This window comes from Nycticebus coucang, chromosome 4 (genome assembly GCF_027406575.1).
Source record: "Nycticebus coucang isolate mNycCou1 chromosome 4, mNycCou1.pri, whole genome shotgun sequence".
Taxonomy (NCBI): Eukaryota; Metazoa; Chordata; class Mammalia; order Primates; family Lorisidae; genus Nycticebus; species Nycticebus coucang.
Window position 1 is genome coordinate 104,865,269 of NC_069783.1, and position 19,582 is coordinate 104,884,850.

Sequence of the window (19,582 nt, forward strand, 5' to 3'; positions counted from 1 at the left end):
AGCTGTATGACGCCACGGCACTCTACCGAGGGCGGTACAGTGAGACTCTGTCTCTACAAAAAAAAAAATTAAAAAAAAAAAAAGAAGTACTGGAAAGCAGTAGGTTGAACAATCCCTGGGGCGCATGCAGGACTGGGAATAGCTCATGTTCCCACCAGTCAGAGTAGCAAAGTCTAACACTTGAGGCATTAAGTAGAATTTTCAGAAGGATATTGTCATGGTAATGAGGCTAATTAGCCCTAGGTTAATAGCTGTTGTGGACCCAGAAAGTCTGGCATTCCAGTATGTGATGTGCAAAGAAGCAACAAAATAGGACTCAAAATTACGAGAAAAAAGTCAATAGAAACACCCAGAAAGACAGGTGATGGAATTACTAGACAATAATGTTAATATAGATAAGGTAGAGGAAAACACAAATGTGACAAAAACTGAGGTGTAAGACATATTCTTACAGGCCAAATGGAACTTCCGAGGATAAAAATAACAGTATCTTAATTTTTAAAAAAATGCTGGGTAGTCAGATTAGACAGGAAGAAAATAACAATGAACTTGAAAAGTAAGAAAAACTATCCAAATAATGTATATAGAGAAAAAAAGACCTTTTGTAAAATTTCAAAATAATAGAGGGGTATAAATGTTTTTGGTTACATGGATCACTTTTGTACTGCTTGAGTGCTATTAAGTATGCCCATCACACAGATAGTGTTCATTATTACCCATGAGATAGGTTTGCCCCCATCTTCTCCTTCCTTCTCCACCCTGCTTGACACTGAATTTTACTCCCTTCTATGCACATGTGTACACATTGTTTAGTCCTCAATAGTGAGTATGTGTGGTGTTTGTTTTTCCATTCTTTAGATACTTCACTTAGGAGAATGGTCTCTAGTTCTACCCAAATTATTTCAAAAGGCATTAATTCATCCTTTTTATGGCTGGATAATATTTCATAGTAGACATGTACCACATTTTGTTGGAAAAAGACTTTTTTTTTGTAGAGACAGAGTCTCACTGTACCACCCTTGGGTAGAGTGCCATGATGGCACATGGCTCATAGCAACCTCTAACTCTTGGGCTTATGTGATTCTCTTGCCTCAGCCTCCTGAGCTGCTGGGACTACAAGCGCCCGCCACAACGCCCGGCTATTTTTTTTATTGCAGTTTGGCTGGGGCTAGGTTTGAACCCGCCATTCTCGTCTTATGGGGCCAGCACCCTACTCACTGAGCCACAGGCGCCGCCCGGAAAAAGACTTTTTAAAAATAGAGAATAGGAAAACAATTATAGTGTATATATATATGTATATGCATACATATATATATATAATTGCAGTTTCAGAAAGAGGAGAAAGGGAAGAGGCTTAAGTATTTGCGTAAATAATGGCAGAAAATTTTCCAAATATGATGAAAACACAGATACTCCAGAAGCTCAAAGAACACAAAGCAGAATAAACAAAATAACAGCAATGTACATCACAGTCACATTGATCAAAAATAACCATAAAGAGAATAATTCGGTTTGGTGCGGTGTCTTATGTCTGTAAATCTAGCACTCTGGTAGGCCCAGGCAGGTAGACTGCTTGAACTCTTGAGTTTAAGACCAGCCTGAGCAAGAGTGAGACCCTATCTCTATTAAAAGGAGGGAAAAGTAGCCTGACATTGTGGTGGGTCGCCCGTAGTCCCAGGTACTCAGGAGGCTGAGGCAAGAGGATTGCTTGAGCCCAAGAATTGGAGGTTACTGTCAGCTATGATGCCACAGCACTCTACCCAGGGTTAACAGAGTGAGATTCTGTCTCAAAAAAAAAAAAAAAAAAAAAGACATCTAGAGAAAAGAATAACATGCACCATACTTCTGGTCAGAACTACACAAGGAAGAAGACAAAGGAATTTTATCTTTATATTACTAGGGGAAAAATAAACAATGAACCTTATAAAGTAGAATTCTGTTTCCATCAAAAACATCTTTCAAAGTTGGGCACAGTCGTTCATGCCTGTAATCTTATCACTCTGGTGGATTGCCTGAGCACAGGAGTTCATAACCAGCCTGAGCTAGAGCCAGACCCATCTCTAAAAATAGCTGGGCACTGTGGCAGGTGTCTTATGTCTGTAAATCTAGCACTCTAGGTTGCTGTGAGCTATGACGCCAAGGCACTCCACCAAGAGTGAGAAAGTAAGACTCTGTCTCAAAAAAATGTTTTTTTCATAAATGAACATTTATTTGAAATCAGCAAAGTCAGAGAATTTACCACTTGTGGACCTACCTGCAGGAAACATTAAACGAAGTCTGGGGGCAGCAGGAAAATAATACAAAGTGGACATTTGGATCTACATAATGGAATGAAGTTCTGGAAGTAGTGAATATGTGGGTAGATATACAAGATATTTTTCTCATTTTTAAATCTTTTAACAAGGTAATTGACTTTTTTTTTTTTTTTTTTTTGGCCAGTGCTGGGTTTGAACCCACCACCTCTGGCACATGGGGCCGGTACCCCTTTGAGCCACAGGCACCACCGGTAATTGACTTTTTAAAGTCAAAAATAATGGTAGCATATTTGGGGCTCATGATATATTTAGAAGTAGTATATGACTGGAACAGCACTTACATATAAATCTTTAAAAGTAATTGAACAGACTGTATCATCTGAGTTAGAGAGCTCAGGTGATTTGGATTTGCAGCAGCTACCCAACAGGAATTGTGCTTGTCCTCTGTACACAACAGTAAGTACACCCATAGTGGCTCTGTACACAACAGGAAGTTCACCCGTTATGGCTCTGTATACACACTGATTGTTCTCAGCTTCTCCAGAGCAGGTTTCCACCCTTGTCTGCCCTGCATGGCCCAAGCCTATCTTCAAGAGACTGCTTCACTGGGGTTTCTTCTTAGATTTGAACAATGAGAGGTACCAGAAAGAAATAAAAGCATGGGAGTGGAGAGGTGGGAATTTTTATTACCTCACCCTCCCTCCGTCTATTCTGGACTGTGATTCTGCCAGTTTCCTCTTCTTATATGCTGCAGCTCCCTTCTTTAGCTGTGGGTCTTTCCAGCTCTCAGCTAACATTTCCTCTTCTTACTCTTTAGACCAATGGTTTTCAACCTTCCTAATGCTGTGGCCCTTTAATTCAGTTCCTGTGGGTCGCAACCCCCTGCTTTAGACTAACTACTTCAGGGTACTTCCCCATTACTGGTTGGATTTCTTTAAGTTGAACACATCTGTAAATAGTTCCTCTTTAAAAGATTCTTGAGTGAATATTTTGAGTGTGCCCTATGTTTTCTGTGCCATTTACTAAATGACAAGCATTTAATAAAATTGTGAACATTAGTTAGTGGTGCACATGCCTCACAGGGCATAGACTGCCATTTACCAAGATTTCCTACACTAAACATCAATATTTCCTCTTTGTATTTTTTAACAGTGCAATAGAAGTTATACCAAATAAAGTTCTTTTTGCTTTTGTACTAATATATAAATGGCTGTGGAGACTGTTGCCATCTGCTACATATGTAAAAGATGTCGCAGTTATTACTAAACTCTTCATCAGTAGTAGAAACTAAAATGCTTATGAAGTCTTATGCTACCTCTGGGTTAGTTGTACAACCTGAAGAAAACATTGGTACTTAGGTTAAATATATATGAACAGGAAGCAAGATAACCAGTTACTGAGTGAAGAAAGGAGGGAATGATGTACCATACTTCTCAGTGCTCTGAAAAGTTGTGCCATGCAAGTACAATAACCTTGTGTCATAATCTGTTCTTTATTATGTATAATTTATGTCATCTGTAACTTATGGGCAAGACTTCCTTCCCACTTCAGGGACTTCTTCAGCGCCTCCATACCACCTTTCCTATCAGTTCCCATCACAAACTATGTCAAAAAGAAAATCAGGGTGGCACCTGTAGCTCAAAGGAGTAGGGCGCCAGTCCTATGTGCCAGAGGTGGCGGGTTCAAACCCAGCCCTGGCCAAAAACTGCAAAAAAAAAAAAGAAAGAAAGAAAATCAACTTTTGGGTGGCACCTGTGGCTCAGTGGGTAGGGCCCCAGCCCCATATACTGAGGGTGGCGGGTTCAAACCTGACCCCAGCCAAATTGCAACAAAAAAATTGCCGGGCGTTGTGGCAGGCACCTGTAGTCCCAGCTACTTGGGAGGCTGAAGCAAGAGAATCGCCTGAGCCCAGGAGTTGGAGGTTGCTGTGAGTTGCGTGATGCACTCTACCAAAGGCAATAAAGTGAGACTCTGTCTCCAGAGTTGCTTTACCTATGATCTCATGACATAATTAATTCAAGCTGGATATGGTGGTGTGTGCCTGTGGTCCCAACTACCTAGGGGGCCGAGGCAGGAGGATCACTTGAGCCCAGCAGTTTGAGACCAGGCAATGCAACATAGTGAGACCCTGTGTCTAAAAATACACATACACATACTAACGAAAGAGGCTCAATGTAGATGGCAGCATCCCCTATCTCACTTAAAAATTTGTTAAACATCTCACTTAAAAATTTCACTTTAGGTGCATCTTACAAGGGTACATGTGAAACTTAGTAAATGTAGAATATAATTGTCTTAACACAATAACTAAGAAAATGCCAGGAAGGCTATGTTAACCAGTGTGATGAAAATATGTCAAATGGTATATAAAATCAGTGTATGGTGCCCCATGATTGCATTAATGTACACAGCTATGATTTAATAATAAAAAAAATTCACTATATCCTCTCTCAACCAATTATTCTCTCCTCTTGGCACACAGAGGACCTTAGAAGGGAAACAGTTACCACCAGGCTACACAGAAGTGCCTTTCCTTTCAGATGGATTTGCACTTCAGTCTGCATTTTGAAGGAGCTCTTTGTGCAGGTTTTGTATCTGGAGCAATCCAAGAGACTTCATTCACGTTGCAGTCTGTGTTAATAAATGTGTATCCCTTTTATCCTATCTTTAAGGAATGATCTAGCAAATGAAACGAATATTTTGGGATGTGGGCATAATTGGAATATAGCATGTGAATCACTGTAATTGTTTCTTTGTAATAGTACTGTATTATGTGTGAAAATAAATGGTTTCCACCCTTGGAATTCTCCCATGGCTTTGTTTATTTGCTGTATAGTGAAAGAAGAGCCATTCTCCCATTATCTTAAAAAATTTTATTTACGGGCGGCGCCTGTGGCTCAGTGGGTAGGGCGCCGGTCCCATATGCCGGAGGTGGCGGGTTCAAACCCAGCCCCGGCCAAATTAAAAAAAAAAAAATTTTATTTACTTCAATGATGTCTGTCTACAGTTTAGAAGCAGGCAATATAACAAGTCTTCACTAGCTAAAAAGAATGAAATTCAACTAAGTTAAGTCTGCTTTCTTCTACAAGTTTCCTTCTAATACCACACCCATTACCATATCAACTCAAATATCTTATTGAGTAGTGGATTTATTGTGAGACCAAAGATGTGAATTTGGTGATACTATCTAGTAATTATTTTCTTTGTGGGATCTTCACAACTTAGAGTATAATATTACTCATTATAGGCTTGGTGCCTGTAGCTCAAGCGGCTAGGACACAAGCCACACACACCAGAGCTGGCAGGTTTGAATCCAGCCTGGGCCTGCCAAACAACAATGACAACTACAACCAAAAATAGCCGGGCGTTGTGGCAGGCACCTGTAGTCCCAACTACTTGGGATGCAGAGGCAAGAGAATCACTTAAGCCAAAGAGTTTGAGGTTGCTGTGAGCTGTGACGCAACAGCACTCTACCCAAGGTGACAGCTTGAGATTCAGTCTCAAAAAATATATATATATTACTCATTATAGCCAGGTAGTTTTAACATCTTGTCAGAATGTTAAGATGAAATAAACCAAGAAATATTAATTTAATGATACCTAAATCACTAAAAGTGCCCAGGAAAAAGAAATGTAGCTATAAAAGCTACAGTTACAGGTAAGATGAAAAGGGAAGGGACACGTGAAGGGACATTTAAAACTTGAGGTTTTCATTTAAAGACTGTCCTATCATTAAAAATACTCATAAAAACCAGATTAAGTTCAGACTTAACAATATGGAATGGTAGGAAGTAAATTAACATTTCAGTGTTCATTAGAGAGTGGTCATGTGCAGGGAGCTTTTAAACATATAGTGTTACCACTGTAGCCTCCCAAACCACAATGACTGCAAGGCAGCTCTCTGAAGGTATGAACAAATTATGTGCACTATATCCTGTTGTGTATAATGTGTTTGTATGAAGCAGAATGTATCAGAAGAGATGATATCTGAGATCTATGGTCAGCTGTGTGTCACATACAAAGACAGGGTGAAAAGCTAATTAAGAATGGCTGGCCAGCAAGAGGGACTTTACCTAACAATTGCAATCAGTGTAACTGGCTTATTGTACCCTCAATGAATCCCCAACAATAAAAAAAAAAAAAAAAAAAAGAATGGCTGGCTGTACTTTACTCTGTGAGGAGCACCTTGTGTGACCGTGGACTTTATACCCGGGGATCAGTGCTAGGGAGCTGTGCTAGCTCAGACCTATTTTTGATGCTTTCTTCTGTGCTGTTTGAAAAGAAAATTACAGTGCTGTTTGAAAAGGAAATCACAGTGGCTCACACCTATAATCCCAGCACTTGGGGAGGCCAAAGTGGGAGGATTACTGAGGCCAGGAGTTCGAGATCAGCTTGGGCAACATAGCAAGACTCTGTATTTACAAAAAGTAAAAAAAAAATCGGCTGGGTGTGGTGGCAGGAACCTGTAGTCTCAACTACTTGGGTGGCTGAGCTTGGAGGATCACTTGAGCCCAGGATTTTGAGGGTACAGTGAATTTTTTTTTTTAGAGACAGAGTCTCACTTTGTCACTCTTGGTAGAGAGCCATAGTGTCACAGCTCACAGTAACCTCCAGCTCTTGGGCTTAGGCAATTCTCTTGTCTCAGCCTCCTGAGTAGCTGGGACTACAGGCACCACAATGCCCAGCTATTTTTTTGTTGCAGTTTGGCCGGAGCCTGGTTCGAACCTGCCACCCTTGGTATGTGGGACGGTGCCCTACTCACTGAGCCACAGGCACTGCCCTCAGTGAGTATTGATCACACCACTGAATACAGTGAGACTCTGTTGCTTGGTATGTGGGATGGCGCCCTACTCACTGAGCCACAGGCACTGCCCTCAGTGAGTATTGATCACACCACTGAATACAGTGAGACTCTGTTGACGAAAAAGAAAAATCTGTGTACTCATGTGTTTACTGAGTAAACTATTTAATGAATTTCTGTGTGTGAGTGTGGTCATTGGGAATAATTTGCAAGTAAACTTTGGCTTCCAGTCCAACTAATTATCCCAAACTAAATCTGCATCATCAATTTCCAAAATGTAATCCAGATACACCTAAAACACAAAGAGAAAAGAACCTCACAATTCAGTTGGTGATGATGGTGATAGTGGTAATGCTGTTAAGAATTGGTGCTGCGCCCTGCGATTATCTTAGGTGGCTGGGGTCTGCACAGAAGGAAAATGTCCTACTTTTCTTACAAACTACACTGGGGACTCCCCTAATCCTTTGAGGCTTAAATGGGTGGTATGCTAATAATCTAAGGGTATCAGGAGCATAACAAGGAAAGCTGAAATAAGGCACAGTATATAAGATTTATCCACATCTACTCTGTGCCTTCTGGAGAAGGGAGGTCTGGCCAGGAATGCAGGCTTTACAAGTTGGAAGCTCCATCAGATACCACTTAATCCAAATCCTCCTTGAATATATGGGTGGCATTTTGCCAATAACCACACCTTAAATCACTGTCAATGCCAGACTGGACTCCCTATCTCCATATCCAGCGCTCTGCCTATGAGGAGACTTGGCTTCCTTTTCTGCCTTAATGCCTCACTCCAGTGGCATCCACATAATGAAGCCCCTTTCTTGACTGATACTTGAGTGTGGGTACTGCATGCTTTTGCCTTTGAGAGGCTTAGTTAGGGTTTTATAATCCTAACTAAGGATGAGAAACCACTAGCTCACACATTTGTTAACACAGCACCACTTTTGTGGGGGGTTGGAGGAGGCCTATGTTTGTGCTAGATAAGCTCTGCACTTAGTAGTACACACATCTTTTACTTTATTTAATTTAATTAATTTATTTTCTTCTTTTTGAGACAGAGTCTCACTCTGCCACCCTGTGTAGACAGCCGCGGTATCATAACTTACAGCAACCTCCAATTCTTGGGCTCAAGCAATCCTCTTGCCTCAGCCTCCTGAGTAGCTGGGACTACAGGTGCTTGCCACAACGCCCCTCCCAGGGCCAGATGAGGTCTCACTCTGGTTCAGGCTGGTCTTGAACTCCTGAGCTCAGGTGATCCATCCACTTCGGCCTCCCAGAGTTCTAGGATTACAGGTCTGAGCTACCATGCCCAGCCACATTCAGTCTCTTTGAATCAAAAAGGTATTGATTAAAGTAGGTATAACACCTGTTTTAGCTATTTCCAAGGTTCCTTAAAGGAACAAAGGGAAAAAAACAATAGTTTTTAGACCTCTAAAATAGTGCATAGTCTCTTATAGTATTATAAGCTCATTATAATACTAATACTCTTGTAACTCTGAAATAAATGGTCTCCACTTGCCCTAACTTCCTTTCCCACCTGCCTTCTGTCTTAGTTTTGTCACTGGGACCAACATTTCTCAGGCCTCCCATGCTAGAATGCAGTCGTCCTCCTTACCTTTGTGTCCTGATATAAAGACTGGAACCAAATTATGCTCTTGTTTCAATACATCATGTCAGTCCCCTAATGATTCACTGCCACACAACTGCTCTGGCCTGCAGTATAGGGCCAGCAGAGTACAGTGGCTTGCATGGCAGGCTTTGCCTGGCTCAAGTCCTGAATGTGACACACACTAAATGAATAACTTCAGCACTACTCAGTCTCTCAGTTTCCTAATGTGTGAGCATATATGGTGATGATAATAGTGCATAATGCATGATCGCTCTGAGCACTGAATGCAGTAAGTATAAGTTACTTAGAATTCTTTGCACTTAGTAAGGGCCAAATGAATATTGTTATTAATGGGTCTTTCTGCTACTGCAAGTTTTTCCTCTCCTTTAGAATATGAGAATTAGGGCTTGGTGCCTGCAACTCAGTGGCTAAGGCACCAGCCACATACACTGGAACTGGCGGGTTTGAATCCAGCCCAGTACAACCAAAATAGCCAGGCATTGTGGCCGGCACCTGTAGTCCCAGCTACTTAGGAGGCTCAAGTCTCTTGCTACTCAGGCAAGAGAATCACTTAAGCCCAAAGATTTTGAAGTAGCTATGAGATGTGATGCCACAGCACTCTACCAAGGGCAACACAGTGAGACTCTGTCTCAAAAAAATAATAATAAAAATTAAAAATTAAAAAAAAAAAAGAATGTGAGAGTTGGAAGACCCTTTTAAGGTCATCTAGTTTAACCCCTTGTTGTTTCAACAGGAAATTGAGGTTGTACACAGATGTCCTTGGGCAGCCAGAAAGTGAACCTCTGAGTCCCAGTGCAAGACAATACTATGTTTTCTCTTCTGTGTAGTTTACATCCATCACATAAATCTTTCAATTGGACCTCTAGAATCATGTCTCATCTCCACTCCCAACTTTTTAAAAAATAACTTTGTGTGGCTCAGTCGGTAAGGCGCCGGCCCCATATACCGAGGGTGGCGGGTTCAAACCCGGCCCCGGCTGAACTGCAACCAAAAAATAGCCGGGCGTTGTGGCGGGCGCCTGTAGTCCCAGCTACTCGGGAGGCTGAGGCAAGAGAATGGCTTAAGCCCAAGAGTTGGAGGTTGCTATGAGCTGTGTGATGCCATGGCACTCTACTGAGGGCCATAAAGTGAGACTCTGTCTCTACAAAAATAAAAAATAATAATAATAATAATAACTTTGTAGTTCTCTTATGTTTCAAGTTCCCAGGCCAGTAAGATTTGCTGACAAGGACTTAGTAACTTTCTGTTGCACTGAAAATTACTAAGAAACTTTTGAAGTTTCTTTCTCAGGAATGGTAAAACTTCCTTGCAGCCATGAGATTACTAAAGAGCTTTACCCCACCAGTTTGTCTAGAAGAGACAAAATTCGCTGTACACCAACACAGATGGTGCCCAAGGACACACTGAGCCTGCACACAAGGCTGCAAGAATGACCAATAGTAACTCCTAGCTCATTATAATACTAAAATCCCTGCATTGGAAGGGACTTATCCACCTTTTTTTTGTTTTGTTTTGTTTTGTTTTTGTACAGACAGTCTCACTTTATCGCCCTTGGTAATGCCGTGGCATCACACAGCTCACAGCAACCTCCAACTCCTGGGCTTAGGCGATTCTCCTGCCTCAGCCTCCAGAGTAGCTGGAACTACAGGTGCCTGCCACAACGCCCAGCTATTTTTTTGTTGCAGTTTGGCCGGGGCTGGGTTTGAACCTGCCACCCTCGGTATGTGGGGCTGGTGCCCCATCCACTGAGTCACAGGCACCGCCCATTTTCCACCATTTTTTGTTCACAGGATGTGTGTACTAGCATGAATATTCATTATGCTTACGTGCCCCACACTCCACCTCAAAAACGCAATGATGTTCACTCTCCTCATTACATTATTCCTTTCACCACCAGAAAAAAAACCCTGGACCCTTTTGATTTGGAAGGCAGATTTGAGGCAGACTGTGCCTCTCCCTCACAGCAAATGCATCTCTCCTGCAATACATCTTTTCTTCCTTCTCAATCCTAGCTGTCTCAGTAATTGGCTTTCTGTATGGGAACAACATGAATCCCCCATTGTGGGTTTATTAAAATCTATTCCTGGGCTCGGCGCCTGTAGCTCAAACGGCTAGGGTGCCAGCCACATACTCCAGCCCTGGCCTGCCAAACAACAATGACAAGTACAACCAAAAAATAGCCGAGCATCGTGGCAGGCGCCTGTAGACCCAGCTATTTGGGAGTCTGAGGCAAGAGAATCACTTAAGCCAAAGAGTTTGAGGTTGCTGTGAGCTGTGACACCACAGCACTCTACCCAGAACCACAGCTTGAGACTCTGTCTCAAAAATAAAAAAACAAAAAAAAACAGGGCGGCGCCTGCGGCTCAGTGGGTAAGGTGCCAGCCCCAATACCAAGGGTGGCAGGTTTGTACCTGGCCCTGGCCAAACTGCAACAGAAAATAGCCAGGCGCCTGTAGTCCTGGCTACTCAAGAGGCTGAGGCAAGAGAATCGCCTAAGCCCAGGAATTGGAGGTTGCTGTGAGCTGTGATGCCACAGCACTCTACCAAGGGCGATAAAGTGAGACTCTGTTTCAAAAAAATAAATAAAAACAAAAAAACTGGGTGACGCTTGTGGCTCAGTGAGTAGGGCACTGATCCATATACCGAGGGTGGCGGGTTCCAACCCAGCCCTGGCCAAACTGCAATAAAAAAATAGCCAGGCATTGTGGCGGGTTCCTGTACTTGCAGCTACTCGGGAGGCTAAGGCAAGAGGATTGGCTAAGCCCAAGAGCTGGAGGTTGCTGTGAGCTGTGACGCTACAGCACTCTACGTAGGGTGACAAAGTGAAACTCTGTCTCCAAAAAACAAACAAACAAACATAAAAATAAATAAATAAATACTATTCCCGGGTAGCTTTCTTTAGCCAGCTGATCTGACAATTGGGTCATCTGTGTTTCTGTGTTCCTGGCTTTGTGTGTTTGTGTGTGTGTGTTTGTGTGTGATTTGTACTCTATTTTATCCCTTGTTTGTAACTTACATGTAGGAATATATGCCACCATGTTAAAATCTTTACTAATGGACATTCTTATTTTATTTTGATTCTTAACTATAAATTTTAAAATACATTATTCATTTTAGCAAATTTAGCAGAGTTTCATTTTTATATGACATTTGACATTTTGCTTATAAAAACTGGCTAATGTACCTTTTCTAAATTTCTACAAAGGCTGGTCCATCACCTATCTGACTTAAAGAAGAGCTTTTGGGCTTTCTGAATGGGGTTTTCTCAGAGACAGCAGGTGGGACATGGGATGGGACTAGAAGTAGTTAGAAAGGAACATCAAAATAGAAAGTTGCATGAGCACATCTCCTTTTATGAAAGGAGAGAATAATTTTAAATCACTAGTAAAAGTAGAATATACCTACTGTATGAAGTTCAAGTGAATAATTGAACTACATGAAATATGAGTTCCCACATCCAGAATACTAGAGTTTCACTTTAAAGATTTATCTAACTATGTATATAAATATGGTGTCTTGTATTTATCTGAATCCTATGTGGCCTTTCTTTTGTAGTCTGAATTCTCCCTTAGTATCCTGGTCACACAGAGCTTTTTGTTTTCTTTAACTATCGGACTCATAGAAATTTCTCTAGATGGGGACACTTTATTCTATTATGGCAAGTTTTTTCTGAGTAGGTTTTCTGATTTTATCTCCCTTTCTACCAGTTTGTCATTGAATCTGGGGTACTAACAACAAAGTATACACTTACAAGTAAATATTATATTCATTAGAAGACTAAATCACCCTGACAGTCAATACATAATTTTTAATGGTCCCATTAAAACAAAATATAACTGGTTCAATTAAAACTTCCTGGTTAGCCTCAAAGTTAGAGATCATCCCATCCAAGTATGAACTGTCTTAAAATCTAATTATTGACAAATATAACTTTTTCATAAGTCACTGTGATGTTAGCAAATGTTGAAGTTTAGTGTATTTATGAAATTGACTTTTGAAAAATTTATGTAAATTGAATTCACTGTAGATAATATTGTGTTTACTAATTATGATGTCAGCTATATTCTAGGAGAAACAGTAGTGCTTATGTAATACACATCTCCATTAGAAGCAAGTTATTATAAGGACTATGTTATTTAATAACATTATCAAAATAACCATTTGTGAAATAGGAAGCAACTTAAAGCTAAAAATATATATGATTTTCCCCTGTTTTCATAAACCTCAATTCTGCTGTAGCTTGTGAGCAACCAATTTTTTTTTTTCTTGAGACAGAGTCTTACTCTGAAAGCTGTTAGTTTGAGTGAGACCCAGAACAAGAGAAAGCTCTGCACAGGTGCAGGCTTCTCTGTCACTGGAGCCATATGACCCAGCAGATCCAATGGTGCTTGAGGTGTTGATAGCAGACAGGGATGCTGTCTGGAACCCTTGGAGGGCCCTTGTAGGCCATATGACCCAGCAGATCCAATGGTGCTTGAGGTGTTGATAGCAGACAGGGATGCTGTCTGGAACCCTTGGAGGGCCCTTGTAGGTGAGTCATTGCACAGGCCCTTAGGATTTTGGAGCAAAGCCCTGACATTTTATGCAGGTAACTACTCTTCTTTTGAGAACCCCTGGTAGAGTGCCATGGCATCATAGCTTACAGCAGGCATCCTCAAACTGTGGCCCGCGGGCCACATGAAGCGATGTGAATTGTATTTGTTCCCATTTTGTTTTTTACTTTCAAAATAAGATATGTGCAGTGTGCACAGGAATTTGTTCATAGTTTGTTTTTTTTTTAACTGTAGTCCGGCCCTCCAACGGTATGAGGGACAGTGAATTGGCCCCCTGTTTAAAAGGTTTGAGGACGCCTGCTTACAGCAACCACAACCTGTAGGGTTTAAGCAATCCTCTGGCCTCAGCTTCCCCAGTAGCTGGGACTATAGGCCTGAGCCACTGTGCTGGGACTAAGCAACCAATTTTCATCACTTGTTTTTATTTCTTCATTTGTGAATTTCAAATCTATAAGTAATGTGTTAAACTTTTTGATTCTAAACCAGGTGAGGTGGCTCACACGTGTAACTCTACCACTCTGGGAGGCCAAGGCAGGAGGACTGTTTGAGCTCAGGAGCTCAAGGGAGACCAACAAGAGCAAGAGCAAGACCCCAAGTGTACTAAAAATAGAAAAATTAGCCAGTTGTTGTGGCAGGTGCCTGTAGTCCCAGCTACTCAGGAGGCTGAGGCAGAAGGACTGCTTGAGCCCAGGAGTTTGAGGTTACTGTGAGTTAGGCTAACACCATAGGACTCTAGCCTAGCAACAAAGTGAGACTCTATCTCAAAACACACACACAAAAAACCCAACTTTTTTATTTTAGAACTTCAGACATGATCTTTGTTTTTTGTTAAAAATAAAACATAGGCTGGGCACAGTGGCTCACACCTGTAATCCCAGTACTTAGGGAGGCCAAGGCAGGAGAATTCCTTGAGGCTAGGAGTTCAAGACCAGCCTGGGCAACATAGCAAGACAATAATATGAAATATAAAATTTAATTTAATTGAAATTTAAAAATAAAATAAAATAAATAGGCTGGGCATGGTGCCTCACGCTTGTAATCCCAGCAGGTGGACTGCCTGAGCTCACAGGTTTGAGACCAGCCCGAGCAAGAGCAAGACCCCGTCTCTAAAAGTAGCCGGGCATTGTGGCAGGCACCTGTAGTCCCAGCTACTTGGGAGACTGAGACAAGAGAATTGCTTAAGCTCAAGAGTCTGAGGTTGCTATGAGCTGTGACACCACAGCACTCTACTGAGGATGACAAAGTGAGACTCTGTCTCAAAAAATAAATGAAAATAAATAATAAATAAATATAAAATAAAATAAACATAACTCAATTTTCTTCTCTAATCTGTTTTTCCAGTCTACCTATAGTAGACTGTGCCACTGCTCAGTCTCATCTCTTGTCACTGCTATCTCTTCAGATGTCCTCCTTATGCCAATTTCTTCATATTTAAAACATTTCCATGTTTCTAAGATAGGATCAGCCCTCCCACCCTTCTTTCCAGCACTTCTCCCAAGTCCTTTCCACAACTTTATCAGCTGTGCTTTTTCTCCTCATAAGGTTAGGATTACAACATTGGTCCTATTCTGAATTTACAAGAAAAATTTTGGCAATTTATCCACAGTTTGATTCTAAAAATCAGAAACCTTTATTTATTTATTTATTTATTTATTTTTTGTAGAGACAGAGTCTCACTTTATGGCCCTCGGTAGAGTGCCGTGGCCTCACACGGCTCACAGCAACCTCCAACTCCTGGGCTCAAGCGATTCTCTTGCCTCAGCCTCCCGAGCAGCTGGGACTACAGGCGCCCGCCACAACGCCCGGCTATTTTTTGGTTGCAGTTTGGCCGGGGCCGGGTCCGAACCCGCCACCCTCGGTATATGGGGCCGGCGCCCTACCGACTGAGCCACAGGCGCCGCCCACCTTTATTTATTTTTTGAGACAGAGTCTCACTTTGTCACCCTCAGTAGTCCCAGCTACTCAGGAGGCCAAGGGAAGTGGATTGCTTGAGCCCAGGAGTTTGAGGTTTCAGTGAGCTTTGATTGTACTATTGTACTCCTACCTGAGGGACAGAGAGACCCTGCCTCTAAAAAAAAAAAGAAACAAATAAAAACATTTACATTCTGATGAATTCATTAAAATGCTTAAGAAACTAGTGTTCTAGGATTATATTCCTTTGGTCAAATATAGAGTAATAACATCTTAAAATCCACACAAAAGACAGTGTTCCTATAGCCAGATTTGAAAGAACACACTGACTTCCCAGTCTCTCCCTTGATGCCTTTGCAGACACCTACAGAGGGACAGTATGGGCTCACCAACTCTCCTATGGCTGCAATGGACCCACAAGGCCCACAACAAACAAAATTGTAATGTGGTCAAAGACTCTCCACAAGGTCACCTTCTCACCAGAAGTACAGCAAAATTTCCATTTCCTCCAAGCCTCACACACTGACAGGCTTTGACAATTATTTCCATTTCCGGGTTTTGTTATGGTACACACTTTGATTTGCCTGAAACTTGCTCAGTTAAACATCTCCACCTGTGTCGATGGACATTTGCACTGCTTCTTCAGATGCTAGATTAAATTTTGCTATTAGGGCAATGTGCATGTAAACAACTTTGTCTAATTGGAATTTGTAATTTGCTTTTTTTTTTTCTTTGCAGTTTTGGCCGGGCACCCCTGGTAAATGGGGCCAGCACCCTACTCTTGAGCCACAGGCACGGCCCTATTTTGTTTTTTGTCAAAAAATTTACCCCTACCCCATTTCATGAAGATAGTCTTCATGAAAGCACCCTAAAACGTGCTCTTTTTTTTTTTTTTCTTGATCGTCAACTGACTTATTGGGTGACCTAAAAAGCTGTTAATTTTGAGTGAGGTCCAGAACAAGAGAAAGCTCTGCACAGGTGCAGGCTTCTCTGTCACTGGAGCCACGTGACCCAGCAGATCCAATGGTGTTTGAGGTGTTGATAGCAGACAGGGATGCTGTCTGGAACTGGAGGGCCTATATAGGTGAGTCATTGCACAGGCCCTTAGTATTTTGGAGCAAAGCCCTGACATGTTATGCAGGTAACTACTCTTCTTTTGAGAACCAGGTTTTGGCCTGCAAAACCCTTATTAGGGTCTAAATAATAAACCCCTACCCACCAAGTTACCATATGACCTGAGCTGCCCATCACAAAACTCAGTGTCATTTGATGCAGCAATCCATAAAGTTAGGCACATAGAGTAGTACCCCATCCTCAAACAAAGTTTTTACATGAACAGAACCTGAAGACACAAGTAAGTTAACGTGAAGGAGTGGCCAAAATGCCCAAGGCACCCACTCCTGCCATGCTGCCTTCTCTCTCTCAGCCAGTACCTATCACCTCATGGGGAGTTCCCCATGGTCAGGTGACAGGGAGAGAAGACTAGCTTACAGACAGTTGTGTATGCTGTGTGGCTACCACCTGGAGGTGGACAGTGCTGCCCTGCAGGTCCTTTCTGAGACATCCCTAAGGGACCATGATGAAAGGAATGCTCCCAGTGGGCAGAACTTTAAGCAGTGTACCTTACCATTTTCTTTGGAAGAAGTGACTAGAGGTACAAGTCTGCACAGACTCATAAGCTGCGGCCAATGATTTAGATGAATGGTCAGGGACTTGAAAGAAACCCGATTTAAAAATTGGTGACAAGGAGGTCTAGGGAAGAGGTATGAGGACGGACAATTAAGTTCGCGAACTCAGCAAACCACTACCTACCTCGCTGCTGAATATCACTCCGGTCACCTTCCAAATTCTCCTTTTGGGAAGCTGTGCACCGGCGCCAGCGCCTAGTTAAGCATTTTGAAACTTTTTCTGGAATAACCATCAGAGCTGTCATCCTACACACAAAAAAAAACACTCGACAGCAATGAAGGCCACTCAACCCGGCAGCACCGCAAGTCCATACTACTAACACGGCTGTGGTACACGGAACTGCCAAGGTTATGAACCCTAACTGAGGTGTTTATACGGTGCTGCCAACATATGTAAGCACACAGTAGCAAGTTCGGGAACTTAACTGTCAAACCTGAGCAAGAGCGAACGAGACCCGTCTCTTCTAAAAATACAAAAATTAGCCAGGCGTGGCGGCGCTTGTGGTCCCAGCTACTAGGGAGGCTGAGGCAGGAGGATCGCGTGAGCCCGGGAGTTTGAGGCTTGTAGTGAGCCTTGATGACACCATACATCCTAGCCCCGGAGACAAGAACGAGACTGTCTCAAAAATACGTATGTAAATAATAAAAGTCACCAAGCTTTAAGAATCTGTTCGGATTCCAGAAGTTACTTGCCCCTTTTGCCCCAACATAACATGGCGCCCAACAGCAGCTATTTCCGTGATCCCCAGTAGACGAGTCACACCGGCCAGCATCAAAGATGGCCTCCGGGCCCGCAACCTCTCCTCCGAGCACGTTCCTCTAGCCCTGACTCGCCAGCTGTCTCTAGTCGCTTCCGGGTCCGCTCTAGCCGCCGCTCTCGGTGGGTGCAGCTGACAGCCAATCGCGGGGCGCAAATGCCAGCTCGCCCCGCCCCACACATCAGCTGAGGGATCCGCGATGTCCGTTGACAGCGGCTGCGGCTCGGCCGGTTCCGGGTTCGGCGCAGCGAGAGCGGTGAGCTCGGCAGGCAGAGGCTGGGGCAGCCAGTGTCGGGGCCGGGCCGCGGGGCGGCGTGGGTTGGGTGGCCGGGCTATCCCTTTGGGGTCTCACCGGGTGTTTCCGGGCTCTTGTTAGATGTAAATCTCGATGGAGCTACCCGAGGAAGGCGAGCGGCCGCCGCAGCGGCAGCCCTGGGGGCGGCTCCTCCGCCTGGGCGCCGAGGAGGGAGAGCCGCACGTTCTCCTGTGGAAACGCGAGTGGACCATAGGCCGGAGGAGAGGTGCGGGGCCGGGGAAGTGGGAGTTAAGGAAGGGGGGTGGGGTCCATCAGGCTGTGGGCAGCCCCCAGGGGCAGGAATGCCCTGTGCTCTCCAGTTTTTTTTTTTTTTAATGAGCTTTGTTTATTATTTAATGAATAAGTATTCACTCATTTATTTGCCTACTCATCTCCTTTGCATGATTCATGCAGATCATTTAATCCTCCTAACTGTATAAAGTAGTTGCATTCGTGTATTCTCCAGAATGCAGTCTTGCTGTATTTGTTAACCACACACAGTATCCTGTCCAACGACAATGGAACAAAATCAGAAATCGGTAGAAAAAATACTGGAAAATTCACGGATATGTGGAATTAAATACCACCATCTTAAACAACTGATGGGTCAAAGAAGAAATCACAGGAAACGTTAAAAAAAATCTTGAGACGGGCGGCGCCTGTGGCTCAGTCGGTAAGGCGCCGGCCCCATATACCGAGGGTGGCGGGTTCAAACCCGGCCCCGGCCAAACTGCAACCAAAAAATAGCCGGGCGTTGTGGCGGGCGCCTGTAGTCCCAGCTACTCGGGAGGCTGAGGCAAGAGAATCGCTTAAGCCCAGGAGTTGGAGGTTGCTGTGAGCTGTGTGAGGCCACGGCACTCTACCGAGGGCCATAAAGTGGGACTCTGTCTCTACAAAAAAAAAAAAAAAAATTTTGAGACAAATGAAAACAAAAATAGAATATGCCAAAACTTAGAGGATGCAGGTAAAGCTCCAAGGGAAATGTCTGACTGTAATGCCTACATTAAAAAAGATCTCAAGTTCCAGCTCCTAGAATATTTGTTTATTTAATGAAGCTAGGAAGCTAAGAATTTGAATAAAATCCTGCATCTAGTGAGAAAAAGTATCATTACTCTCTACATTTACCGCATCTAGAATCCTAAGGAACCATACTGTACCTTGATGTCCCTTTGAGTTTTCCTATAGAGAGAGAAATGCACTGGTTAGGTCAACAAAAATATTTAGTTTGTCTAAAAATTAATAAATTAGCATTCTGACTTTATACTTTGTTATTTAAAAAATTTAAAAATTTTTTCATTTCAGATTAATGTGAGGGTTCAATTAGGTTACAGTATTTGCATTTGCGAAGTAGAATCCCTATTGTATTGACTATAGTTTAAAAAGAGAATAGGAAAGATTGCTGCTTAGAAATGTGCATTTTGTTAATTATCCCTTATAATGCACCTGCACCTGTTTGGGCTTTTTTTGCTTGTTTTTTTGCTTTTTGGCAGTCCTAAATCTCAATATTAAATTGTTTTTACAACTTCAAAAGTGTCTATCATTAGAAACTTTTGGAAAGTGCTCTAATTGCCTTTACTTGATATACTGTAAGGATTAATGAATTGCAGAGGCCCTGTAGGCAAATTGCCTTTCACCAACACCTTTCACTTGATCTTGTCCAAAAGGCCAAGAAGCGATCACCAACACCTTTC

The 19,582-nt window shown here is 42.7% G+C and overlaps 1 protein-coding gene across 5 annotated transcripts in view; it reads left to right on the forward strand.

Moving 5' to 3' along the window:
- Positions 1-17,776: 17,776 nt before the first annotated feature.
- CHFR (checkpoint with forkhead and ring finger domains) overlaps positions 17,777-19,582 on the forward strand; it is a 38,682-nt gene continuing 36,876 nt past the window's right edge. For 3 of the 5 annotated variants that reach the window (XM_053587573.1, XM_053587574.1, XM_053587575.1), the window contains exons 1-2: positions 17,778-17,852; positions 17,973-18,117. In XM_053587573.1, the coding sequence (XP_053443548.1) occupies positions 17,985-18,117 (133 nt within the window). In that variant the 5' untranslated portion in view covers positions 17,778-17,852; positions 17,973-17,984. Of the gene's footprint in view, positions 17,853-17,972; positions 18,118-18,357; positions 18,565-19,582 lie in introns of those variants that run through there. The other 2 variants (XM_053587576.1, XM_053587577.1) reach the window with 2 other exon arrangements.